Genomic DNA, 25,113 nt, shown 5'->3' on the forward strand with positions numbered 1-25,113 from the left:
TATGCATAAATAAGTTAAAAATTCATTAATTAGACTAAATTCATTGGAATGATATAATATCAAAATAGCGTTTAAAATTTCACAACTATCTAGAAGCGAAAATGTGGAACATTTTTAATAATTATTATTAATATTTGGTTTTCTTGTTTGGTTTTTTGCTTAACTTTTTGTTTTTTAATTACATTTTACAGTTAGTACACGCACGATTCATGGCTTCGATTTGCATTTTGATTTTCGACGCCGTTTGGCATTACATTTTTAATTTTGTATATATGTATATTCAATGTGTAGCAGCTATGAAGATATACGTACATATACATACATATATGTGTGTATATACATATATCTTTAATCGTTAAATTCCATGTATATTAATCCAAATACAATCACACACACATACAGACAAACATATCGAATATGCATATATTTATATAGAATTTACAAAAAACAATTGAAATTTCTTTATGATTTCTGTGTGCTGAGGGAGTGAGATAGAGAGAGAATGAATTACAGAGAGAGAGAGAGGGGGAAATAGAGTTTGAGTTATTTGATTTAACTGCTCTTTGGTATATAGTTTATTATGGTATTTGGTATGCAACTATTTGTTATATTTTTCTTCTTTTTGTGTTGTTTTCTCTTCTGTTTGGCAACAAGGGAAATTTCTGTTCGGTTGCTTGCGGCTTGAACTACTTAAATTTCATTAACGGCAAATGGAAATGCCAGCTATTGCACAATGATTCCGGCTAGTGGGAGCTGGAGCTGGAACTGGAGCTGGAGCTGGAACTGGAACTGGAACTGGTGCTGGCACTGGCACCGGCACCGGCTCTGTTTGCTGTTATGCCAGCAACGATACCTTCTGGCAGTTCATCGAGTTCACCGGAGTCCCATTCACGGCCGTCTGTCCCGTCGGCTGAGCTGGCGCCTGGCCGATGCCGATGCTCTGTCCGGGCGCTGCATTTAGCTCGGCTGCAGCTGCAGCCGCTGCGGCGGCCGACATGAAGTCCACCTTGCCCAGGTGCACGCGCAGATCCGTGTGCTGGGTCTCCTTGTGCCGGCGCAGATCCACCTTGCGCTGGAAGGACTTGTGGCAGAGCTTGCAGGAGAAGGGCTTGTAGCCCGTGTGCTTGCGGGAGTGGGTGATCAGGTTGGAGCTCTGGCTGAACGCTTTGCCGCACACCTGGCACTTGTGCGGTTTCTCGCCTGCAATAAAAATGAGAGAGAGAGAGAGAGAGAGAGAGAGAATGGGTTAGTGAGTGGAAACTAAAATCGATAGGCGATTTTGCACTTGTGCATCTCGCATTTCACATTTCGCATTTCGCCAAGCAAGCAGTGTGCCCCATTTTAGGCAGCTTTGCTTTCATGACCAAGAACCCGGCCAGCAATCCACCCCCATGCAACCCCCCAAAAAGTCTGTGCGGCGAGACAACCCCCACAGCACGCAGCCTCTGCGCTCGACGCTCTGTAAGTCTTCGTACTCTGCAATGGCGTCGACGTTGCCGAAAAACCACAGCGACAAGTCGACCCCAGCCCCACTCTCACACTCTGCCTCCACCCTCGCCCCCGCTCCTGGCTCTGTTTCTGTCTCTGAGTCTGTCTCTGCGCCACACACATTGAGTTTTTAAATTTCAACTTTTTGGTTCATCTGTGTGGTGTTTTGTGGTTTGTGCAGCACTTAAAGCCAGCAACCACATAAAAATCCACAAAATTTCTATGAAAACTTTTTTAAAGCATTTTTACATCAATTTTGCTGTTCCTTCAACTTGTTCCTTTTCTTCTTCTTTTTATGGTCATCTCGAGCGCATTTTTAAACTGTTTAATTTTTCATTAGAGACTTCCGGCTGGCCCACCCTAATTGAAGTTATCTTCCTCTTGTTCTTTTGCCATTTTGTGGCTAGTCGGCGCCCAGTGCTATCAAAATTTCATTTCCGATTTGATTCGCACTTATCAAAAGCTGAGAGCTGGCTCTATATGCTGTGGATCTATCTAATCAGTTTATGATTTATTGTTGTCATAGCTATATTTCAAATATTTCAATTCTAGCTTAAGCATTGCTAAGTGCTGAAGAATTTATTGAAAAATATGACTAAAAATGTTTAAAAATTATTTTTTAAAATTACTTAAGTATTGCTGATTTTATTTATTTTTATTTTTTTCATATTCTTTTATTTATTTATTTCCTTTTTTGGTTAACATAGCTATATATAAAATATTTATGAATGCTTGGGACATTATTAAAAAAAATTTTCAGTTTGCTATAGCATATTATTATTAAATATTGCAAGTAAAAATGTTGGCTTAGTTTTATAAAAAATATATTGTATAAAACTTCATTTCCTTCTGCCAAAAGCTAAAGTTGCTTGCTTTTTTCAGTGTATTTATAAATATGGAGTGTTGTTTGTTTTTCTTTGGAAAGCAATCAAATTGTACACTCTACATATATGTATATACCATATATACATACCACAATATATATACATATAAATATGTAACAAATCGAAGAGATTGTCTATTTTTTATAATCTTTCCAGTGGAGCCTCACAATTATTGTGTGAGCTTATCTTGGCTAGTAGAGATAATGTCATTGACAGCGATATATGCCCATGCTCCATAGACCCATACACACACACACAAACACACTCTAACAGACTTTGACTACAAAATGTTAACTTGAGTTTTAAATTTGCCAGGGAATATGAGTGAGAGGCGAGCGAAAGCAGTGAACAATGTATATATAAAGTAAACACACACACACATACACACACACACACAGACATAAAATAACAATGAAACAGAAGGCACTTTTATATACCAAAGTATATATATGTATATGTATGTGTATGTATGTATGTGTATGTGAGCACAGTCTCTGTAAGTATATAATGGAATTGCAGCGACGTGATTCTGAAACATTCGACCGTTGGGATGTGCTCTGATTCAACTTTGGCTCCCGCGGCAGGAGTCGCCGTCGTTGTGCTTAAGGAGCAGCTGAAGCAACGTGGAGGCGTGGCAGACGCAGCTGTAGCAGTAAAAAAAAAAAAAAAATACGAAAAATTGAGTAGTCATGCTGTAGTAGCTCTCGGGTCGAACGACTGCCACGACTAGCTCGAGTGCTCGTCCTTGCGGAGCATGTACTCCGTGGCAGGCAGAGCTACTGCGCTGCTGGCTGAAGGCTGAAGGGTTTCTCGTTCTGGTCGAGACCTGCTGCTGCTGCCGCTGCTGCTGCTCGGGGCACGTTCGTGCACTATCGGCACAAATAACGTCACGTAGTCGCAGAGATTATAGAGCAGCTTTTATTATTTATCACAGCAAACGAGCGACGAGCACTAACGAGACCCAAATCCAAATCCCGTCGGCCGACGCCCGTCGGCAGTTGGCAGTTGGCAGTTTCCAGCTGGCAGCTGGCAGTTGGCAATGTGGGCGCTCTCAGAGAAAGCGAACGCCTGGCAGTGAGGGGGCTGGGGAGGAGTTGCAGGGTAACTCTGGTTAGCTGCCTGGCTGCTCTAACTAACACGCCAAGCTGTGTGTGGGGGCTATCTGTATGTATGTATAGGCAGCCAGAGAGGGGGAGGGGGGCCAGCAGAGCGGCAAGTGGACTGAGGCTGGGCTGTGTTGTTTTCGGGTGGAGGAGGCAAGTGGGGGGAGGAGTGGTGCTGGGGCTGTCGGGGTTTTTGTATGTACAGATTTCAAGGATTTTTATTGCATCACATTGTGGAAATTCTTTTAAATCTTTGCTTGCTTCTGCGCTGCTTTTCTTTTACTCTTCTAATATTTTACGTCTGTCTAACTGTCTTGGTGTGCGTGTGTGTGTGTATGTGTGTGTATTGTAGCAGCACACTCGGCAAATCCTTTCAGTTCAACACGTTTTATATTTCACTTTGCTTTGCTCTTTTAACATTTCATGTTTCTTTTCCTCGAGTCTCATAACAAAATAACGCATACGCAGCGTTGGCCAAACAAACAAAAATACGAATAAAAAAAATTATATTTAGCTTTAAGCTCAACGCATAGAATCAGAATTTAATATCCTTGGTATGCGTTGAGATTTGATTTCTGATTTTATTTTTTTATGGTAGACAAAAGAGAATTCGTTAGAGTGAGAAGGGGAGACAATCAAACATACTTATAATCATATAATGGAACAAAATATATATGTAATTGAAAGTTATTTCTTTGTAAAGGGAATTCCAGCAGAAATTATAAAACTCATTTAGCTCGAGCTATTCCTATCACAGTTATAATTGGTAGATTTTTATAATTATATTAAAAGTTTCACATAAAATTAAACAAAGCTTTTATATTATTAGAAATGATTTTCTTCCTCAAGGTGCTGAATTTGTAAAAAAGAGTTAAAGAAATGAGAAGTATTTTGAGTATTTTAAAATGTATATATTATATTTTAGTAGAATGTAACAAGAAAATATTTATGAATTTATTTGCTTTGTTTTTGCTTAATACGATTTTTTTTTTTTAATTTATCTCTGCAAAATTTTTTATATGAAAAATAATTTGAAATGAATATATTCTAAAATATATATATATATATATTTTTTTTTTGGGCAACCAAAATTTATTGCTTTATAACTTACATTCATTAATATTATAAAACATTCGAAGTCAGCAAGTGAAGTCAATTTCAAAAATAAATTCCAGCAAAAATGTCTTTAAACAATAATTTGAGGTCAGCTCTTTAAAAGAAATCAAAGAAGCTTTAACTTATTGATTTGTTAAGCAGCCTTGACGGGGCCAAAGGTGTTTGTTGAATGCGCAGATGAGTTTAGAGTTTCGGATCGAAATGAAACTCATGAATAAGTAAACAAACACACACACACACACACAGCATGTATATGTAAGTATGTAAAATATATTTTTGCTCCGCTTTTATGGCGCATAAATTTACAAACCGAAAAAAATCTGAGGCACGAAAATAAAAAATGAGAATGTGAGCTAAACACAAAAAGAAACAAAACGGAAATGCAGGAAAACTGGAAAAGAACAGACGGCAAATCACATCAATGGGGAAAAATCTGCTGGAGCAGTTATTGCCGGCAATAGAAACACGTCGCAAAAAAACACAGGGAAACGCAAAGAAAAGCGGAAAAATTAAGGATAGTCGTAAAACGAGGCAAAAAGCACGCACGCAACGAGCCGAACGAGATAAGAAAAACCAAGAGGAATGAAAACTAAGCCAGGGCCAAAAGGAAGTCAAAGACTAAAGCAAAGCACGAGACGGAACGGATACGTTATCATATACCTTGAGGTGAAAGGGGTTGCAGCTGCTGCTGCTGTTGTTGTTGTTGTTGCGGGTGGCTAAATCGAAGACGCCAAACGATAAAAATGTCTGAAATATTTGTGTCTGACTGTGTGTGTGGAGTCGCCTTCCACTGATTTAGCCAGACGCTCGCTAAAGGCGAATGAAATGCGAATGCGTTGGCGTTGGCAGGGGTCTGGGGTGTGGCCAGCTGAGCTCCCAGCTAGAGAGGAGGAGCGCGGTCGGAGGCTGCTTATTAGAAGGTTATTATTTTGGCAATTTACAAACTGATTTGAGTGCAAGATTTTGCAGAAATGAAGAAGAGAATATAATGATAATGTTATCATAAAATTTGCCAAATGATGCAAGCGAAAGATTTGGTGTTGAAAAGAGGAGCAGACACGGCTCTGAAAGATGTGGAGCATATAATAATGATATATTGCTGATGAAATGATTTTTGTGAAATTTCAATTACTGTGAATAAGAGGATTTATTTTAAGGGATTTCTATGTGGTTTCTACGTTTAAAAACCAAAATTATAAAAATATCTTATTATAAGATTAGCAAAATAGGATGGTAATTAAATTTTCTATAAAAATGTATATTATTATGATAAGAGTAGAACGATGGAAGGAGATTCAACTTATTGAGACCTTTATAATCATAATCAATCTGCAAAACTATATTTTTTTTTTAAGAGTTAAAAGCAATAATGTTTTGATATAAAAGTCTTTCAACAAAATACTGAGCTCTACCATAGGTTAGTATTTTCATAGAAAATCAAAATAAATCAATTTCTGTTTTTTATTTTTATCAATTTAGTCATTGAACTTTCTTAGTATATTAACTACCAAAGTTGCTAAAAAAATTCAATAACAAATTTTTTTTCTGTATTTTTTTTATAAAATTACTCATTCTATTTCCTCGCACATGAAATATCAATGTTGTTTTGCTCATGCTTTTGCCTGAGTTTTTTTAAATAAAGATGACCGTAGTCATACTGATAAGAGCAGAGCTCTGCTACTGGACTGGACTGGGCGGCTATGAGTAAGAAAAAAGCAAAAACAAGAAAACTATAGAAATCGATGCAGACGCCTTGCGGCTCGAGGCGTAATGGCGGCGCAAGAGTGCGCGTAGCGGCGGCAGCAGCGCAGCTGCTACGTTTTCGGCAGAGCTTTGTTGTTGCGATTGTAGTTATAGGGGTGTATGCGCAGCTCGCACTGACACAGAAATATATATACACACACACACACAGTCTCACAGCATGTGTCAATGTGTGCGTCGTGTTTGTTATGCGTGTGTGTGCGCGCGTATAAAACAGAAAATCAAAATCTCTTGACTAAATTTTTCATTGGTCGGCTGTGATTTCTCTGCCCGCGTCGCTTGTCGCTGCACACTCGCTCGCTCTCTTTCGCGCTTCAAGGCGTAGCCTAACGCTGTTTGCCTGTGTTCGTGTGTGTGTGCGTGTATGTCTGCTTGTGTATTGTATGTGCCGTTGTCTTTCCAATGCCTCTCTCCCAAGCTTTGTACATAGCTCGACGTCAACGCTTCGCCTCACTGCTGCTTCTTATCAGTTACATTTTACCGTTGTATATATTTCGCTCCGCCTGTGTGTGTGTGTGTATTGAGTGCTGCTCTCTTGCGAATTTAGTGAGAGTGAGCGCGCGCTTTTATAGTTGGCGCTCTTTTCAGCTGTTTTTGCGCTTTCCTATCGCCGTCGCCAGCTCCATTTTACCACTACCCACTCCTCCTATGCGCCGGTGCCCCAAAAACTCGTCGCTCTGTCAACTGGCAAACTGTAACTGTAACTGTAATTGGAACTGCGACTGCGGCTGTAGCCTTGGGTGGTGGTTTGCTCGACGCTTTAATGGCGCCCGCTTACGGGACATATTCCCCATTATTCGCAATTCTCTCAAAAATCGCAAACCCCTATGTGTACATGTCTGTGTGTGTGAATGTGCAAGTATCAATTTATTTTAACATATGCGTAATATCCACAAAAATGTTGCACTAAAGAGTATATGGGCATATAGAAATTACTAGATATTATTGAACATTTTATTTTATTCTATTTTTTAAGAGCTTAGAGTGGTAGTGCTATTATATCCTATCATCATTTCCTCATTCCATTCTCCCTTTCCCTAAGATCTGCATATTTTAAGTAGATCTTTAAGCTAATATTGCTAAAATATAAATTATTACTATTATCAACATTATTATTATTATAAAAACTTCCAAAACTCTCATGATTTCTTTATCTTTCATACCTATTTCGTCCACTCTTTCATATATTCAACTCTTTAGTCCATTACTTCAAAGTTCATCCATGTCCCAAATCCCACTTATATAATTATTTCAACTACGATTTAGTTCAACTTACCGGTGTGAATGTAGGTGTGCTTCTTCATATCACTCTTTTGATGGAATCGCTTGCCGCAGTAGCTGCAGGGATAAGGCCTCGTGTCGCTGTGGATGAGCAGATGGGTGGAGAGGGTGCTGGAGCGCTTGAAGCGTTTGCCGCACTGTTTGCACTCGAAGACCTTTTCCACATTGTGCACCGCCCTGGCAGAAGAAGCAGAGGAAGAAAAACCGTTTAACGACATGCAGCATAAACAAACCGCCGGCTATTTGGTGTAATTAAAGCCAAGGCTCGAATTCCCTGGAGCCGCTGCTGAATGCTAAATACAACCGCAAAGCAAACATTTGGCCAGGCCAAATCCAACATTTCAGCTAAATTAAGTAACGCAAAACTGTCCCTGGACTGGACTGGCCTGTCCCGGCCCGGCCCCTCATTAAGCATGCAAAGTGCTCCCCGCCGTAGTGGGCGTGGCTCGGAGGCAGTGGGCCAGAGAAGTGGCTGACCAAATGCCTGTGGCGGAGCGCCGTATGCATACCTGTGCTGGCTGAGGCTGACCTCATGGCCGAAGGTCTTGTTGCAGAGCTCGCAGGCGTAGGGCTTCTTCCCGTGGTGGGTGCGGCGCGAGTGCACCTCGAGTCCGTGCGGCGTGGAGAACATCTTCTCGCACTTCATGCACGAGTACAGGTCGCTGAATTGGTGCAGGCCCGGCCACTTGGCCGCCATGTGATGGAAGTGCAGATGCGGCGGATGCGACAGACCCAGATGACCGCCGCCGGGTGGCACGCCCACGCCCACGCCAACGCCAACGCCTACGGCCGCGGCTGCTGCTGCCGCTGCGGCGGCCGCAGTGGAGCCATTTTGGCCAGCAGACTGAAGTGGCACCATTAGGCTGCGCAGCCGGAAGAGATTTTCCTGTGAGTCTGGATGATAGCTGCAGAGGTGAAACAGAAGAAGACAGAGATGGAGAGTGAGAAAGAGTTGGAGAATTAGCTCAAGCACGCACTTAATTAAGGCACAGGTTGTTGGAACTAATAAACACACTGAGAGAAATTCATGTGACTATAAAATATAAAAAACTTATATATAATAATTGGAATTAAATATATTTATATAAATTGATTAATTTTAGTAATAGTTTTAAATCAAATTATTCAATCAATTTTATATGAAATATAAGGAAATTATAGAATAATAATTTTAATGAATTATACTTGTATTTATATTATTTTATATGAATAATATATTAATTAATTAAAAAATAAAGAAAAATAAAAATAAAATATATATATTTTTTAATAATTTAAAAAAATTATATATTTAAATTATTCATTGTTGATTATTTTAGTATTAATAATTTAAATATATAAAAAAAATAATAATTATTTCAATATTAATATTTAATTTTCATATATTTTCTGTATATTTTTAATAATTGCCTCAACTTACCCCGCAACCAGTCCAGATTGCTGTTGCTGCTGCTGCTGCTGCTGTTGTCCCTGGTGAAAGGCAATGGCGGCGAAGAAGGGCAGCGCAGGCGAGAAGATGGGGCGCTGGAACATGGCCGCTTCGTAGTTGGGCGGGTAGTTCTGGCGCATGGCCTCCAGTGGGTTGGTGGGCAGCGTCAGCGCCGCGTTGGAGGCGCCGATCAGGCTCAGCGGAGGACTGCGAGCGCGCCGGGTCGATGGCTCGTCGCGACGCAGCAGCGCAGAGACGGAGAAGAGATCCGATTTCTTGGCGCTGGTGTTACTGTTGGCCGTGATAAGCAGCTCTGAGGCGGAGATGGAGGCGGCACTGGGTGAACTGATGCTGGGACTGCCGGGCGGCGAGTCCACTTCCAGTTCGACAGACGAGCTGCTCGAGTGCGAGCGGGAGCGGGAGCGGGAACGGGAGCGCGACCGAGAGTGCAGCGAGCGACGCGAATGCCGCGAGTAGCGCTCGTGGCTGCTGTCCGCATCGTCCATGTCGATCTGTGAGGAGCAGTGCGAGGCGCTGCGCGAACGGGATCGCGATCTGGAGCGCGACTGACGCAGCTGCTCGCTGGCGCTCAGGTAAGGCAGCGGCTTGGGCCTCAGCTGCTGCGGCTGCGACTGCTGCTGCTGTTGCTGTTGATTCTTGCTCAGCATCGAGATGGAATTGTTGTTGTCCTCCGTCAGGGCGACGCTGTGCGCCGGCAGCGGCGGCGGCTTCAGCCCGGCGGCGGCTACGATTGCCGTTAGGCGTTCAGTCTTGACCAAATTGCTTATGCTAAAGGGGTGAGCGGCATCTGAAAGAGAGGGAGAGAGGAAGAGGAAAGTGAGCTATTAGCAAAATCAGAACAAACAGCAGCGCATCATCAATCACACTCGCACAAGGAGTGAGATCCACCTGTATGGCACACACACACACACTCACATACACTCATACGCCGACAGTTGTCAGCATATCGAATTTCAAATGTAATTATTTTCGTATTCAATCGCCTAATCCACCTTACATGACCATTAATTCACCCTAATCAAGCGCATAGCAGCAGCAGCAGCAGCAGCAGCAGCAGCAGGAGAAGCGGAAAAGGAGAGGGCATGCGAGGATATTACCGTTTTGCTCGCCCGTTCCGCATTGGGCGTCAACGCGTCGTCGTCATCATCATCAACAGGATGAACGACTGTGTCACCCAGTACAACGCCCAGGGTGCGAATAGTGCAGCCACCCGACAAAATCAAACTGAGCATTTGAGATGGGCTCGAATAAACAGACTAACATAACAAATATACTAATATTAAAATAAAAGTATTATCATTAGAAACATACATAGATAATCATATTAAAATTATTAATATTAGTAATAGAAAATAAAATTAAGTTACATATACAACTCTCTAAGCTCTCAAAGGTAAATATTATAAGCAGCAAAAATCCAAATATAATTGAGCTCAAGTAAATTAAAATATATCACAAACAAAAAAGAGAGAAAAAGAGAAATAACTACAAAAGAAATAAATATTAAAAAAATTACTCCAAATGATTATTCCCAATAATTATTAATTTTTCTTAAGTTCCAAATAAATTATATTGAATTAACAATCAAATAAAAACATTATTCACTTTATATAAACTTTTGTTATTATTATTATTTTTTTAGAAAATATTTGGTTGCTAAAATTAATTAATAAAATTAGATATTAAAATATTTAAAAAAAATAAATAAAATAAAACTGCTTAGTTTCTCTTGAAATTCGAAATATATGTTTAACATTATTTGCAAATTTTCTGATGCACAACATCATTTTCGACGCTTTTGTGGGGTGCGCACAAGACGTGCGGCAGCCACAGCCTTTGGCGTGAGTTTCAGCCTCTGATTCGGCTGTCGAAATGGAATAATAATAATGTGCGTTTAAATAGAACATCTGTTCGGTCCGCACTCGGCTAAATGGAGCATGACAAAACAGAAAACACACACAGAGCTCACAGCCAGGCAGCCCGGCAGCCAGACAGAGGATGGCGACAATTGTGGGTTGACGCAGGCGCAGGCGCATTGCTGAGCAGCGAAAGGGGTAGAGGGACATGGCCAGGGGCTCGAGCGAATCCAAATCGAATGAATGAATACGCAGCGCAACAAAAGAATAACAATTTGACAACATTCTAATTCGCCACGCAGATAAAAGTAACTGCGCAGGCAGTGGGAGTAGCCGAGGGGGCGGGGTTCAGCACGAAAAAAATGAGCAGAAAACGGGGGACGATTTTTGATAATGCGGCTTTGATTCAGTCAGTGAGCCAGTGAGCCGGCAAACGCAAAGCCAAATAAACATAAACAAAAAAAAACCCACGCACATCCGTCAGATACGGATGCAGCTACAGATACGCAGATACAAAGATACTTTTGCAGCCACGCAGTTTAATCGCAGTCGCCGCACAACTGAGGCAAGCGCGCTGTGTTCCCTTTGTACTTGGAGGCCTTCTGGCATCGCAGAGTGTCAAGTGTTTTTATTGCATTGCGCCTTTGTTGTTGCTGCTCGCTTCCAGTTTGGCTGCGTTTTAAGTGTTGCCCAGGCACAGGGCAACTCTTAGCGAAGGCAATTGGCAGCGGAACTGCTCGAAATTAAACAGAAGCGCAAAACACTCGCCGAACTGCTAGACAGAGGCCTAAGAGGCTTTATGCAGTTGTCATACATATGCATGCATACATATACACAAAATGTTTTCAATCTAAAATACTTTTAAATACTTTACATATTTTTAAATTTTAAATTTAATATTTATTATTTTTAATATATATATTTTTAAAAGGGTTATTCGACACTAGTTTAAAATAGGTTGATTTTAGATAATTGTATAATAGTTTTTAATATTTATTTATTATTCTTAATATAAATCAAATAATTTTAAAAGGGTATTTTCGACTAAAGTTTTAAATAGTTTTGTGTTAGTTATTATTATTATTATTTATTTATTTTTTTTATTTATTTTTTTTTAATTTTAAATGATTGTAAGTTATGGCAAATAAAAAAATTAAATAAATTTATCCTAGCTTAGTCGAGTTTTTATCTGCGCCAAAAAAATAATTAAAAGGTCAAATATATACTAATATGTCTATGTCATAGGAAATATTAGTTAAATACTAGACCTTATGGAATTTTATTTCGTATATCTGCATATATTAATATATAATATATATATATTATATATAATATATTATCAAAACTTATAAGACTCTAAGCAACATAGCAGAAGTTTTCTTTCCTCAAGCAGATCTGTAATTTCGACCCAGATATTAACCTATTCTATGCTTATTTCCTTGCCATGACTAATTTATTTATTACTTGTCCGCACTTAACATTAAATTGTGCTCATAAATATTAAGCAGCTACACGAAAGCTGAAATTGACAACAAAAAATAATTATAGAAAAAGCAGGCTGACCTCGCACTGCAGCTGCAGCCATAAAGCAGGCAAATTTTAATCATCGCCATTTACGGCGAATGTCAATTGGAAAAACCCTTTATTCTAATTATGCACACAATTGTCCCGGGAGCATTATCACACAGCATCCATTCGAATGGGCAGCGAAACAGTCAAACGAATCGCAGACAACCACCAGCACCAGTTGAGTGGTGTGGCTGTCCATGGAGCGACAGACAGACAGCGAGAGAGAGAAAGAGAGAGAGAGAGAGGGAGCGAGCGCTTGTTTGAAAATCTAGAAAATGGTATTTTCATGTTTCGAACTAAAACTGAAAACGTTTAACGTTCGCCAACAATTTTGGTACACAGACAAAAATCATCCCTGGCGACAGAGACATAAACAGAGACAAGTGGATGAGCTTTTGGTAGCTCACGTAGGCCGACTTGTTTAAATGATAATAATGAGCTTAAGCATCTGGCTGCCCCTCAGTCTGCCAGCTGACAATGTAAACAGACGACACGCAGCAGCAGCAGCAGCAACAACAAACCGCCCACCACCTCATCTGCTACTCCTGCTGCTCCTGCTCCTGCTGCTGCTGCGACCCCTGTGCACTCAGCCCTTGGTCGGTAGTAAAGTCATAAATTTGTGCACATTAGACATAGCCGTCGTCCAACTGTGCCCCCTTACAGCTCTCAATCTCTCCCTCTCAGTCAGCCCACTCTCGAGCGCTGGCTCTTGCTCTGGCTCTGGCTCTGGCTGTGGTCCTGGCCACCCTTCGACTCCCTGTTCATCTGTTTTTATACGCCCGGGAGCAATATTCACGCAAAAGACGGCAGAAAAAAGGTAGAATAATTATTCGACACTGCATGGTAATTGAAATCATTGTTATCCTGTTTATACGCCCCTTGCCACCTTGCCCCCGTTGCGCCCTTGCGCCCTTACGCCCTTGCCACGCCCCCACAATTGATGCGCTTATGGCAGGATTATCAGTGTTCGGGCTCGATTGCGCAGCGCGAATTTGTTTAGCATGTGATAATTATTACAAATGCATTTAATTCCTAATTTTCCAAGAGTTGCTCAACTTTTATGGAGATCTTCTCAAAGAGTTGAGTAATTTTGCAGAAGCGTGGGTAGTTTGAAAACTTATTGAATTATGAAATATGAATATATGTACGCATATACATACAAAGTTTATAAATTAATTACGAATTAAAAAAATAAAAAAATAAATAAATATATATAATAAAAATTATTGAATAATGATAAAAATTTATGAAATATAATAATTTTAATAAGTCAAATATATATAATATATATATATTTATATATTTTTATAATATATTTTCTTGTTGATGGAAATGTATTTTATTTAATATATGTATTTTAAATTCAGTAACTTAATTTATATATTATGTATATTTACATTTTTTTTGTATTTATATATTATTTTCAAAAAATATATATATTTATGTACTTATACAATATAAATATAACTCTGACCTAGCCCATATACTTCCTCAACTTCCTCTAATAAATTGTGCAATTGTTTGTCCCCATTCAAGCACTAAATGATTCACAATCACTAGCGAAAGCCAATCGATCAAAAATTGTGATAGAACAGTAGTTAGGGGCCGCCAAGTCCATATAAATACTGGACGTACTAAACTATTGTAAAATTTGTGCTTTCGGCAAATATGAAAGCGGTCAAAGGAACACGAATATAAATCGACCAAACGGACGGACGGCAAACACAATAAATATTGAGCTGGTTGAGATATGCCAAAAGTGGGGGCCATAAACTTTGGGCCGATAGATTAGGGCCATGATTTGGTCGCTGGATGCCAATGAAACGAGCTGCTGATGCTTGATTAACGGATACAATGCCGCTATCCAATTCGAAGTCGAATTCGAGTTCGATTGGATATATAACGTGAGTGTCTGCCTAGAGAGGTGCTCAGTTTTCTCAATCCCGAGCCTAAGCTCCACTCCAGGCGGCATTAGATGGGGATTGCGTGCTCAAACATACAACAGTTGCAGTTGTTGTTGGCTCTAGCTCTGGCTGTGGCTCTGGCTATCAGCAACTGTTGCTCTGCTGTCGGTGTGGGCGCTTTGAAGCGTCTCGAAACGATTGCAAATAAGCCAAGCGCAATTACAAATTACATATTTACTTTATTTACCTTTACACACTACAAATCAATCGCCACAAATGCCAATGCCAATCCAATAGTCCCACCGTTCCCGTCCCCCCCTGTCTGCCCGTGTCTATGTCGAGTCCAGTCGCTCGACTGGCTTATCGCTGCGACCATAAATCAGAAGGCTATCTAAACTTTAGACTCTGTTTTTTTTCCTCTGCTGATAAATGACATTTAATTGGTGCTCGCTCAGACCCCAGCACGTTTTCACTTTTCAAAAAAAAATAAAAATAAAATAAAAATCATTTATAAATATACATATGTACATATTGATTATATCAGATTCACACATTCCTTGAGATCATAAACCAAAAACTCAGACTCAAATTCGTTTTCTGTTACCATTTCAATATTATCTCTTGGTTTTGCAGAGTTCCTGCCTTTTTTTATGATACACGGTAGAAGCTTCTTTATTTGCTTAAATATTTTTGTGATTTTTTTGCTGGAACTTATCGATAACAAGGGCTATAGAGAAATATAAAACGCAATTGCGCCTATATAATGATAGAGACCACAATTTCCCTTTATTGACCAATATAAAAAAAAGCTTATCGAGTGTACTCAAAATATCATTGGATACACTTTAGCCCATTGGGTCTGCGACTATTTTAAGCATAGTTCCCATTCGAGTTCGGTTTCGACATAATTACAGTTAGCATAGAGCTAGATTCTCGTTTTCTGGACGGCCGAGGTAGATAGTTAATTTTATATATTACGTATTGGTACCAGGATCCAATTTTAGCCAGGGTTGTAAACTGTCTGTCTGGGAGTTGATATCGCAGCCATAAGCTGATATCGACTGGTAGCGTTTATGACGCTCGACTGCGATATATAGCAATATCCTATAGAAATCGCAGTACTTCACACCTGAATGGTGAAACAAAGCATAGTTGGCGGAGTAAAGGTCAGGCAAGGTATCGCAAAGTGTTGGTTGGGTAATGCAAACAACGAAGTATTACAAAGTCAATGTATTCACTATATCAGCAGTGTATTAGCAGGGTTATTTAGGGTTTATTCTAACATTAATCATTCAACTATAAACAAATCAAACTGATTGAGATACTTTTATGAAAGAACCGAAGGTATCTTATAGCCATGATGGAACACATAGATATCTAATTAATAAATTAAGATATATAGTTATGTTTTATCTATGTCAATTTTGTAATTTGTGATATAATAACATATCTGATAGATCATATATAGCTAAATATTAGTTACTATTTTATAATATGATTTAATATATTCAACTCATTTCTCAACATATTTATATCTGAGACTGTGATCTCTGCATATTGGCAGTTTCCTATAATACTGGTGTATACTATAGAATAAATATTGTGATATATGATATAAAGATACGAATAATATTTTTATAATAAATATAATTCACTGCCATCATCTGATACTTATTCCTCCCATAATCCCTTCGCGAGTTGACAATCCTTTATGATATTGAATTTGACAATCTGGTTCTATTTTTGGTATCCTAAAATCTGTTCCAATTGAGACTGTTTGGAACGTGACGAAAAAGTGTTAGGTGTGATTAATAAGGGTTTTTTTCACAGTTGAAATTGATTTTTCTTTGTCAAATATGGCAAAGACAGAGATAAACTGGGCAAACATAATCGCATCATAAATTAAAGTGGACTGTTTTTTAATGTGGCATCAACTAGGACAGAGTCTATGCCTTTTCTCTCTCTCTCTCTCTTTCTCTTTCTCTTTATTTTGCGGTCGGCTCAACGAACTTGTTGTTGTTGTTGTTGCTGTGTACTTATCGGTTGTTGGTTATTGTTTGGTCGGTTTTACGATACTTTTACTCTTTCAATTTTACAACTGGGCGAGGATATTGACATGTTTAGATGTCGTTACCTATTTACCTTCGGATCGTAAATCATAAAGCGTGTGCGGTGTGCGGTGTGCGTAGTTATTAGCGATTGGGTATCTGACATAAACGAGCGACCACAACAACACCAACAGCAACAGCAACAACACATACAACGGCAACGGCAGCAGGAATAGCTGCAAATGTATCTTGTAGATACATAGATACATGCTCTAGATACATACATACGTAGACAAGGGCTGACTGCCCCTTTTTGGTATCTTTATAGATTTACAATGCCCAATTTTCGTCTACTTGGGAGAAGTTGAAAGATATATGACAGCCGTTGAGCGCATATTCGATGAGTTGCCAATGATTACGACGTGCGCCATAAATATTTCATAAATATTGCTCTGATTTTCGTTGCGACAATTTGTTATTGATCAATAATATACGAGTGCCAAAGGTAGCCAACGCCGTTAGCTGCAATACCCCGCTACACTGTGACAAAAGTCGAATCGATATTTTGGATTTAATTCTGAATCTCCCTTAATAAAGTTTAAAATGAGAAAGAAACTATTCATTTGGAAAATGTTTGTAAATTAATTTGAATGTACATAGAGCGCAAAAAAATAAACATACATATATCATATAAAAAATAATATTAATAATATAAAATTAATAATGATTTGAATAAATACAAAATACAAATAAATATAAATTTATAAAAATAAATTTATATGATATTGGTTTACAAAAAAAAAGAAAAAAAAAAAAATAATTATAATATTAATAATAAAATAAAATAAAATAAATAAAAAAAAAAAACAAAAACCGCATTTCAAAAATTTATAAATATAGTCTGAAAAATACAAATTATTATTATTATTATTTTTTATTTAACTAATTTTCAAATTTATATTCTAATTCTCATCAATATTCTTAATACTTCCTTCCCTTAATTACCGAATTATGCTAAAACTATCAACAGTTTAAAATTATTCACACTTCTCAGCTATCTAATTGTCTTCAGTTTTTCGCTCAGTGTGCATGCATTGCCCGTGTCAGGCCAAAGAGTTGTTCAGCTCGAGTCGCCTGTTCGAATGCCCTACAAGCACGACACGTGTTAATCTTTTTATTATTAGCTTTTATTTAGTCAGCTTCGATTGCCAAACCACTTTAGATTATAAAGCAGGCAGTCATCGTGATTGCTTGAGGCGTTCTTCAAATTCTTCGACTCGAATCAGTCATATACCCTGAATATCTTGGAAGAGTAGCTGCTCTGGTGTATCATTCAAGCCGTATTCGGAATTTAAAACTGTTTTTACATGCGTAAATTTTCGAGATAGTCGAAGCCCAATCGCTTTACTGATTAGAGAACTCGATCTATATATAAGTATATATACATATATATATAAATATACACGTAGAGTCGATAGGATATTTCGATTGCTTTTAATTGATTCGAATCGCTGTTCAATTGTTTGGTGTGATTGAAAATGGCTTAAGAATTTATTGTCGAATTTATATCGCCTCAACTCCGATGCCATAAACCCAGTTAATCTATATACACATAAATTATATGTATGTGGTTCATTTAGGGGCACAAATTCCGAAATTTCGTCCAACTTCTGGCACTGATATCATTTCGCAAGTATGCGCAGCTGTCTTCGCTCTGATAGATCATTTGCCCATAGGAATGAATCAGTGCGTTAGGCTCTCTGATTAGACCATTTGATCTCTGATCTCGCTCGTGTTCGACTCAGCGTCTAGGTCTGTATCGTCATTCTCTGTTGGGGTGGGCGACAATTTTAATTTATTTTAATTCGTGACTCACTTTGCGCTACGGTAAACGTAACCCCGCAACCGAAAGACTTCTATGTTTTCTATGCGTTAATTGTATGGGGCGTAAAACGAGCGGTTGATCCATTCGCCACAAGCGACAATCTTAATTGATGTCTTTACTTAATAGGAAATCGAGACGGAAATTACATAGCTGACCTTTAGTCTGGCCAGGTTATGCCAGGAATTAACGACAATTTAAGTGCACCAATAAGCGACTCATTATACAGATCTTGAGAGACCTCGAGATGAGCTTGAACTTTTTGGTAGTGGATGTGATAGCGGGTGCTCGAATAGAGACTGTGAACTAAGAAATAAATATAAGACTAAAACTTAACTAATCTATCTAATATCTAAGTCTATGATACTATTTTATGAGAGAAAGGAACAAATTCTCCTTCTTTTTATTCCGCTTTCAAGCAATTATAAAAATTGATTTCCCAAATTTCCAAGCCCGAAATTGTAACGAATTTAATTACATTTTCTTTGCAGCCTGTTGAGATTTTTTTATTTTTTTTATGATACTTATTTAAGCCCGACAGCGATGGAAAATGGGCGGGCGGCGGGTCTGTGGGCGGAGGAAATCCTTGCGATGATTGTGAATTGGCGACAACTCAGCACAGCTCTCCGCCTGGCCAATCAGTCAGAGCGCAAGACACTCGGGAAATTGTGGAAATGGTGAAAAGCTGGCGCTCGCCAATATATTGTACCCAACAACAACAACAACAACAACAACAAATATCTCAGCAAACAAAGCGAAATTCATTTTGCCAGGAAAAGGAAAATAAAAACAGATAAGAGAAAAAGCCAACAACATGAAAAGCAAACGCATAGAGAATGTGAAAATGGTGAAGAGAAAATGCGGAAAGCGGAGCAAAAAACGTGGCGCGCCAAACGGAATTGAAAATTCTGCACGGCAATACATGTGTGTGTGCCTGTGTGTGTGTGTGTGTGTGTTTGTACGTGTGCGTGTGTTTGTGTTTGGGCATATCCATGTCTGCGCCGGGCTCAAGCTGTGGAGCTAAAAACATATCCGCTGGATACATGTAATACCGGTAAATGAAATCCGCTTGTCGCTGCCTCTGTGTATTGTGTGTGTGTGCTGTATGTGTGCGTGTATGTGTGTGTGCTTGTGTATGTGCGCAGCATGGCTGGCAACACTCATTCATTCATTCATTCAATGCTCATATTCGAAAATTCAACTGCGATGGCGACGACAACTGCCAGATACACACACATACACACACACACACGCACACACACATATGCATGTACACATGCCTGTTGTCTGTATCTATGAGTTTTGTCCGGTTTGGCTTGTCCGTGCGCATTCGTTTCCGTATCTGTGGTTCGCTATGGATTTTTCAATCCCCGATATCCACTTGTCCGTCATGTCCACACGGAAGATTTGCCCATTAAGCGCCACACACACACGCACACACACACACACGAGAGAGGCACACATATACAAACGGAATAATGAATATTTTGTGCCCCCCTTTTTGCTACGCCCCCCGTTTGCACAATTTTTTCAATTAATCTGACATTGTTCTGGGCCACGTTGGCGGCTTTTTGGCCATTGTCAGAAATGCAATATTTTAAAATCTCACATTATTCAAATAATTTTTACAAAAATTTACTGCAATCGAGTGTACGTATGTACGTGTGTGTGTGTGAGGGAGACTGAGAGAGATCTGTGGCAATATTTTTAATTAACTTGGGAATATGAAATGTGGCATTTGGGAAAAGCTTTCGGATGGGCGCATCAGATGCATTGCCAAAGGACTGGGTTGAAGCTCAGCATATGGAGACGGGACTTAAGAGTGAACTTTGTATACAGACACATATATAAATATTATCTGTAATAATAATAATAATAAAGCAAATGAGGAAATATTAATAAAATAATAAAATAGGGTTTTTTATAGGGAAAAAAAAGTTTAAGTAAAAAGTATAATTAAAGAAACATACATTATATAGCTATTTATAGGTATTAATTTTGTATACCCTGCATCGATTGAAAAAGGAAAATCCAGTTATAATGATTCTTAAAATTGAATTTCTAATTTTTTTTACTTTAATTTGACTTTAATTGTATACGGTGCAAAAAATAAGTATTATATATGTATATAAATATTAGCTACATGTTTAGATTAAGCTGAATTAAAAAATTTAAGAATTAACATAATTTATTATAAGCATGTATTACTTTTTACCTATCTATAATTTCTATAAAAGATAAAGGATATAAAAATTGCTGATAATATTTAAACGAACTAATATGTTTAACAAAAAAATATTTATGCTGTAACTAATACAAAAACTATGAAAAAATTATATTTATATATTTTAATATATAATTCGAGTTTATGATTATACAAAATCTTTCCAGGAAATACAATTTCTGCTAAACAAATCTTTTGATGATTTTTTGAACAAAATAGTTTGCATAAATTAATAATTTTATTTTATGATAGTGAGTTCATTTGCACTGAAGTTTTCTTTTATTTACTTTAAGTTATGTTATGTCAATGATAGAAAGCGATCAAATAAATATAATAATAATAATAAAATTCAAATATTGTTGCACAATATATTTTCAGTCACAAAACCTAATAAATTAAATGGGACAGAACTATTTCTTTATATAGTACTATTGTAACTTTTTTCTGATTTGAAATCAATCCTTATAAAAGTAACATACACGCTATTTTTTTTTTTTTTTTTATATATATATATACACTTATGATTTTTTTCTTTTTATTTAAAAAAAAAAAAACAAATGTTAGACATTTGTAATTTATGCAAAAATAGAAGTCTTTTGACTTTTTTAATATCGGTAACATTTTTGGCAGATAAATGTTAATAATAATAATAAAAACTATACTATTGTATAACTGTCGCTGTCTAATATTCACTAATTTATTATTTTTAAAAGACTTTCTTTTCCAAGAAGTGTTTGATGGGAAACTGCTAAGACTTAATGACAAAACTTTTCTTCAATAAAGAAACCCTCTTAAAAATATTAAATACCACTTTTTTAGTTTTACACACACGCATTTATAAGATTTGCACACATACACGCACACATAGTTCTGTAATATAAAAGATCTTGCATTGGAATCTCTTGACTTACCGTCGGTGTTTCGCTTTTTGGGCAGCACCGCCTTGAAGGCGGACATCGGCGCGTAGTCGTGTGGCGAAGTCGCCGCCGGTGGCAACTGCTGCTGCTGTTGATGTTGTTGTTGTTGTTGCTGTTGGTGTTGGTGTTGGTGTGGGTGATGGTGGTGCTGCTGATGTGCATCCACTGTGATTTGGGCTGGTTGCATGCGCTGATGCAGCAGCTGCGTGGGCGAGGGAATGGCGGCCATTGTGGTCAAGGTGCTGAGATCGCGCACCTGCAGCGAAGCACTCGAGGTGGCTGTGGGAGGCGACGCGGATGCTGAGGGGCTGGCGGCGAACGAGCCGCCGGGAAAGTCAGCGGCAATGGCGGGCTTGAAGTTGCCCAGGCTGTAGTCGATGGGCAGGTGATGCTGCTGTGTAGGGGGCGGGGCGGCAGAGGCAGCCGAATGCAGCAGATGCTGATGCGGGCCTGCAGGCGCTTGCATCTTGCCAACGTTCATGGATTGAGTTTTTTTTTTCTTCTCAAATTTGTATATACTTTTTGATTTCTTTTATAAGTGTTGGTAAGCGTTTACAGGTTTTGGTACGACACACGCGACGGCATGGGCAGCGGAAACGGATGCGGATGCGAATACAGATTTACACACGCGTTTTGGCAATGGCAATGGCAACGGCTGCGAAACAGATTTCTATTGGCTTTTTATCAGACGGCACGCGCGCCAAGCAAGCAGCTGCTGGGCTGTTGTATAACTGTTTTGTTCGGCGTCATCGAGCGGACTAAACCCGTAAAAGTTAATCACGGCCGGTCGCTGGGCGCTGAGTTGGAAGCCATGGAACGCGGCTGGTAGACGCCGGCGCCAGCTGAGGCTGACGCTGAGAGTGAATCTGGCTGCTGACAGCGACAGCGACGGCGGCAGCGGCAGCAACAGCAGCGAGTGGCTGGCTGTGCACTTGACACGCCACGCTGAGGGTGTGGACCAGGTGCGGGGGTGGCTGGGTGGCTGGTTGGCTGCCAGCTTATCGCAACACGCAAATTCGACGACTATTCCAATTGTTGCGATTCCGATTTCCCAGCCAAGATTGGAAGAAATCAAGTTGTGCGTCGACTGCGACTGCGACTGCGACGGTGACTGCGAACAGGCGACAGCGCAGTTGGCGCCAGCGAGAGGCTGTGAGAGCGCGACTAAAACAAATACTCGCACTCGCACTCGTTGGCTTGCTTTGCGGTTACAGTTATTCGGCAAGCGTGAAGTGAGCGAGCGACCACACCGAAACGAACCGTCCGTGCGCCAGAAAGCACAGCGACTGACGAAAGCAGAAGCAACGACAGCGAGCTCTTTGCGCTCTCTGCTTTGGCAAGCGTGTGAGCAATGCGACACCCACCACCAGTGCCACCCAAGTGACTTGTGCGAGCGAGACGCCTAGCTGTTGCGTGCATTCCAGTTGGAATCACAGCTGGAAGGAAGTCTGTGTGGCCCACCACCATTGCTGCATAGGCGCGCTCTCTCGCACACACACGAGTTCTCGCGACGCAGCTGCTAGCTGGCCTCGTCTCGCACACTGAGCAGCCTGTTGATTATTGGGCTACGCCCAGTTTCCAAGCCGTCACGCTTAATCTGGATTTGGTATTGCCTTGGTGCTTGTTGTTGGTATTTTTAGTGCGCATACCGCTTTGATTCGTTCAAATCAATGCGCCACTCACGGGCCAAGGGTGTGAGGCGGCAGCACGGTATGGGCCAGTGTTTGAGTCGCCTTTGGTTGTGTGAACGGGCTGCTCCTCCACGGGACCAGAAAGCCTTGTAATCGCCGTTGTCTTTAGCCCCTGCACTGCGCAGTACGTTCCATTTTCTAATTTGAAATGCTTTCCGGCACCTCACTCAAGTGCTTCGCTGACAATTGACTTGAGCCGTCCCCTGCCCACCTATCGCCCCATTAGCTTTGTGACTTTGACTTGGCAGTCCCTTACGGCTCCACAGTGACATCCACTTGCACATCCACTTCCATTTCCACTTCCAATTCAATCGTTTTTGCCACCAAATCGATCAGAATTGCTTTGAATTGTTAAAAGGCGAAGCGAGCCAATGGCAGCTGCCCATCAATGAAAGAGGAGAAATGGATTCAATTTATTCGGAAAGCATTTGAGCAATATGCTAAGTGTTTATAGTACATATCGTAACATACTGCTTTGCACAAAATAAATATTACCAGTGAATAATTGAAATCAAAAATAAGTCTATTCGTAGAATATACCAATCAGAAACTACTTGTCATAGGGGCTTTGGGCATTTCTTTTATTCTCAAAAATTATTTCCAATTGCGAGCGTTTTGATATGGGCTATACGATCTTATATACATATGTATATGCCTATGATAAAGACAGAGAGCTAGGGAGACTGTGTGTGGGAGAGAGTGAGCGTGAGAGTGTAATAGATCATTGTTATTCCCTTATTATAATAATATATGTACATATATAATACTCTCTTGCTCACTTACTGGCACATACGCCCAAGGACTTAACTTCATTCCATAATACTTTATAGAGCCTTCAATCGTTCGCCCGCGGTAACTGTATTTTGAACTTTCATTGCACATTCTTGCTTAAAATTGATTTAAGATAATATTATATTAATTATATTGTTTTTAATATTTAGAATACGTTGTATTATAACCAATTTTAAAATTTTCTAAGCACAAGCAGTTCGAAAAATATTGTTAAAAACTTATATTATAAATATAGAATATATATTGGATGATTTTCTCTCTTAATTATTTAGTTTGCATATACATATTTATATATAAATTATATTTCTATCACAAACATTACAAATACAACAAATTCATGAGAAAATCTGTAATTCGACAAAGATACTCTTTTCGGATTGTGAACGAATAGATATATATTAACTAGAGATACACCTAGCTGACTACAGCGAGTGCAGAAAGAAGAACATTCGTCTTAAATAAGTTTAAGATTCCATTTTGTTATATTATCATTGTATAAAAACGTTTTCATTTGTAAAATGCTTGGAAAACTATTTGCGAAGTCCAAAGAAAGAGCATTAATTAGTTAATAACATCCGACTGCGATTTGCACTGAATTGTGATTTCCTATGCAAAGTGCAGCGAACGAAACTAAATGGAAATGCGCTTGTCTCTGGCATGTCAGCCAGATTTGTGGCTGTCTAATTGAGTCTTCAGCGAGTGGGGCTGGTCGCAGTCGACTCGGCTGAGGCTGCGAAGATGCTAAATTTAGTGTGTAATTCTCCTCTGGCAATCGTTGCCATGTGTTGCAGATGGCGCCCGCTGCCAGCTGACACACATACATACATATGTACATGTACGTAAGATGGGGATCTCTGGGAGCTCGGCTCGGCCTGGCTCAGCGAAAATCTGTGACGAAAAGCTTGGCGGGAACGGGAGCTCATAACACTTATTTATGTGACCGTTGAAATGGGAGCATTAGCTGCCTGTGTTTGTAAATATTTGTCATAATTTGGTGGAGGGGAGCGAACACATGCTCCATATAGGGGCCCAGCGGCATCCAGACATCGTCTCTGTGGCCTTCAGTTCATCTTCATGCCTAAGTGTCGCCTCGTTCTCTGTCCGCGCTCAGTCGGGCTTTTAATGTCGCAATTAAATGCATGACTTT

The 25,113-nt window shown here is 39.4% G+C and overlaps 1 protein-coding gene across 1 annotated transcript; it reads right to left on the reverse strand.

The window, feature by feature from the left end:
* Window positions 1-164: 164 nt before the first annotated feature.
* Window positions 165-22,788, reverse strand: sens-2 (zinc finger transcription factor senseless-2). The gene is made up of 5 exons (XM_030385403.2): window positions 21,478-22,788; window positions 9,054-9,870; window positions 8,143-8,538; window positions 7,629-7,810; window positions 165-1,200 (listed from the first exon to the last, which is right to left on the reverse strand). The coding sequence occupies exons 1-5, from the start codon at window positions 21,962-21,964 to the stop codon at window positions 836-838; spliced, it is 2,247 nt and encodes a 748-aa protein (XP_030241263.1). The 5' UTR covers window positions 21,965-22,788; the 3' UTR covers window positions 165-835.
* Window positions 22,789-25,113: the final 2,325 nt, after the last annotated feature.

Source organism: Drosophila navojoa, chromosome 3, assembly GCF_054131105.1.
Source record: "Drosophila navojoa isolate 15081-1374.11 chromosome 3, UAZ_NAV_1.0, whole genome shotgun sequence".
NCBI lineage: Eukaryota > Metazoa > Arthropoda > Insecta > Diptera > Drosophilidae > Drosophila > Drosophila navojoa.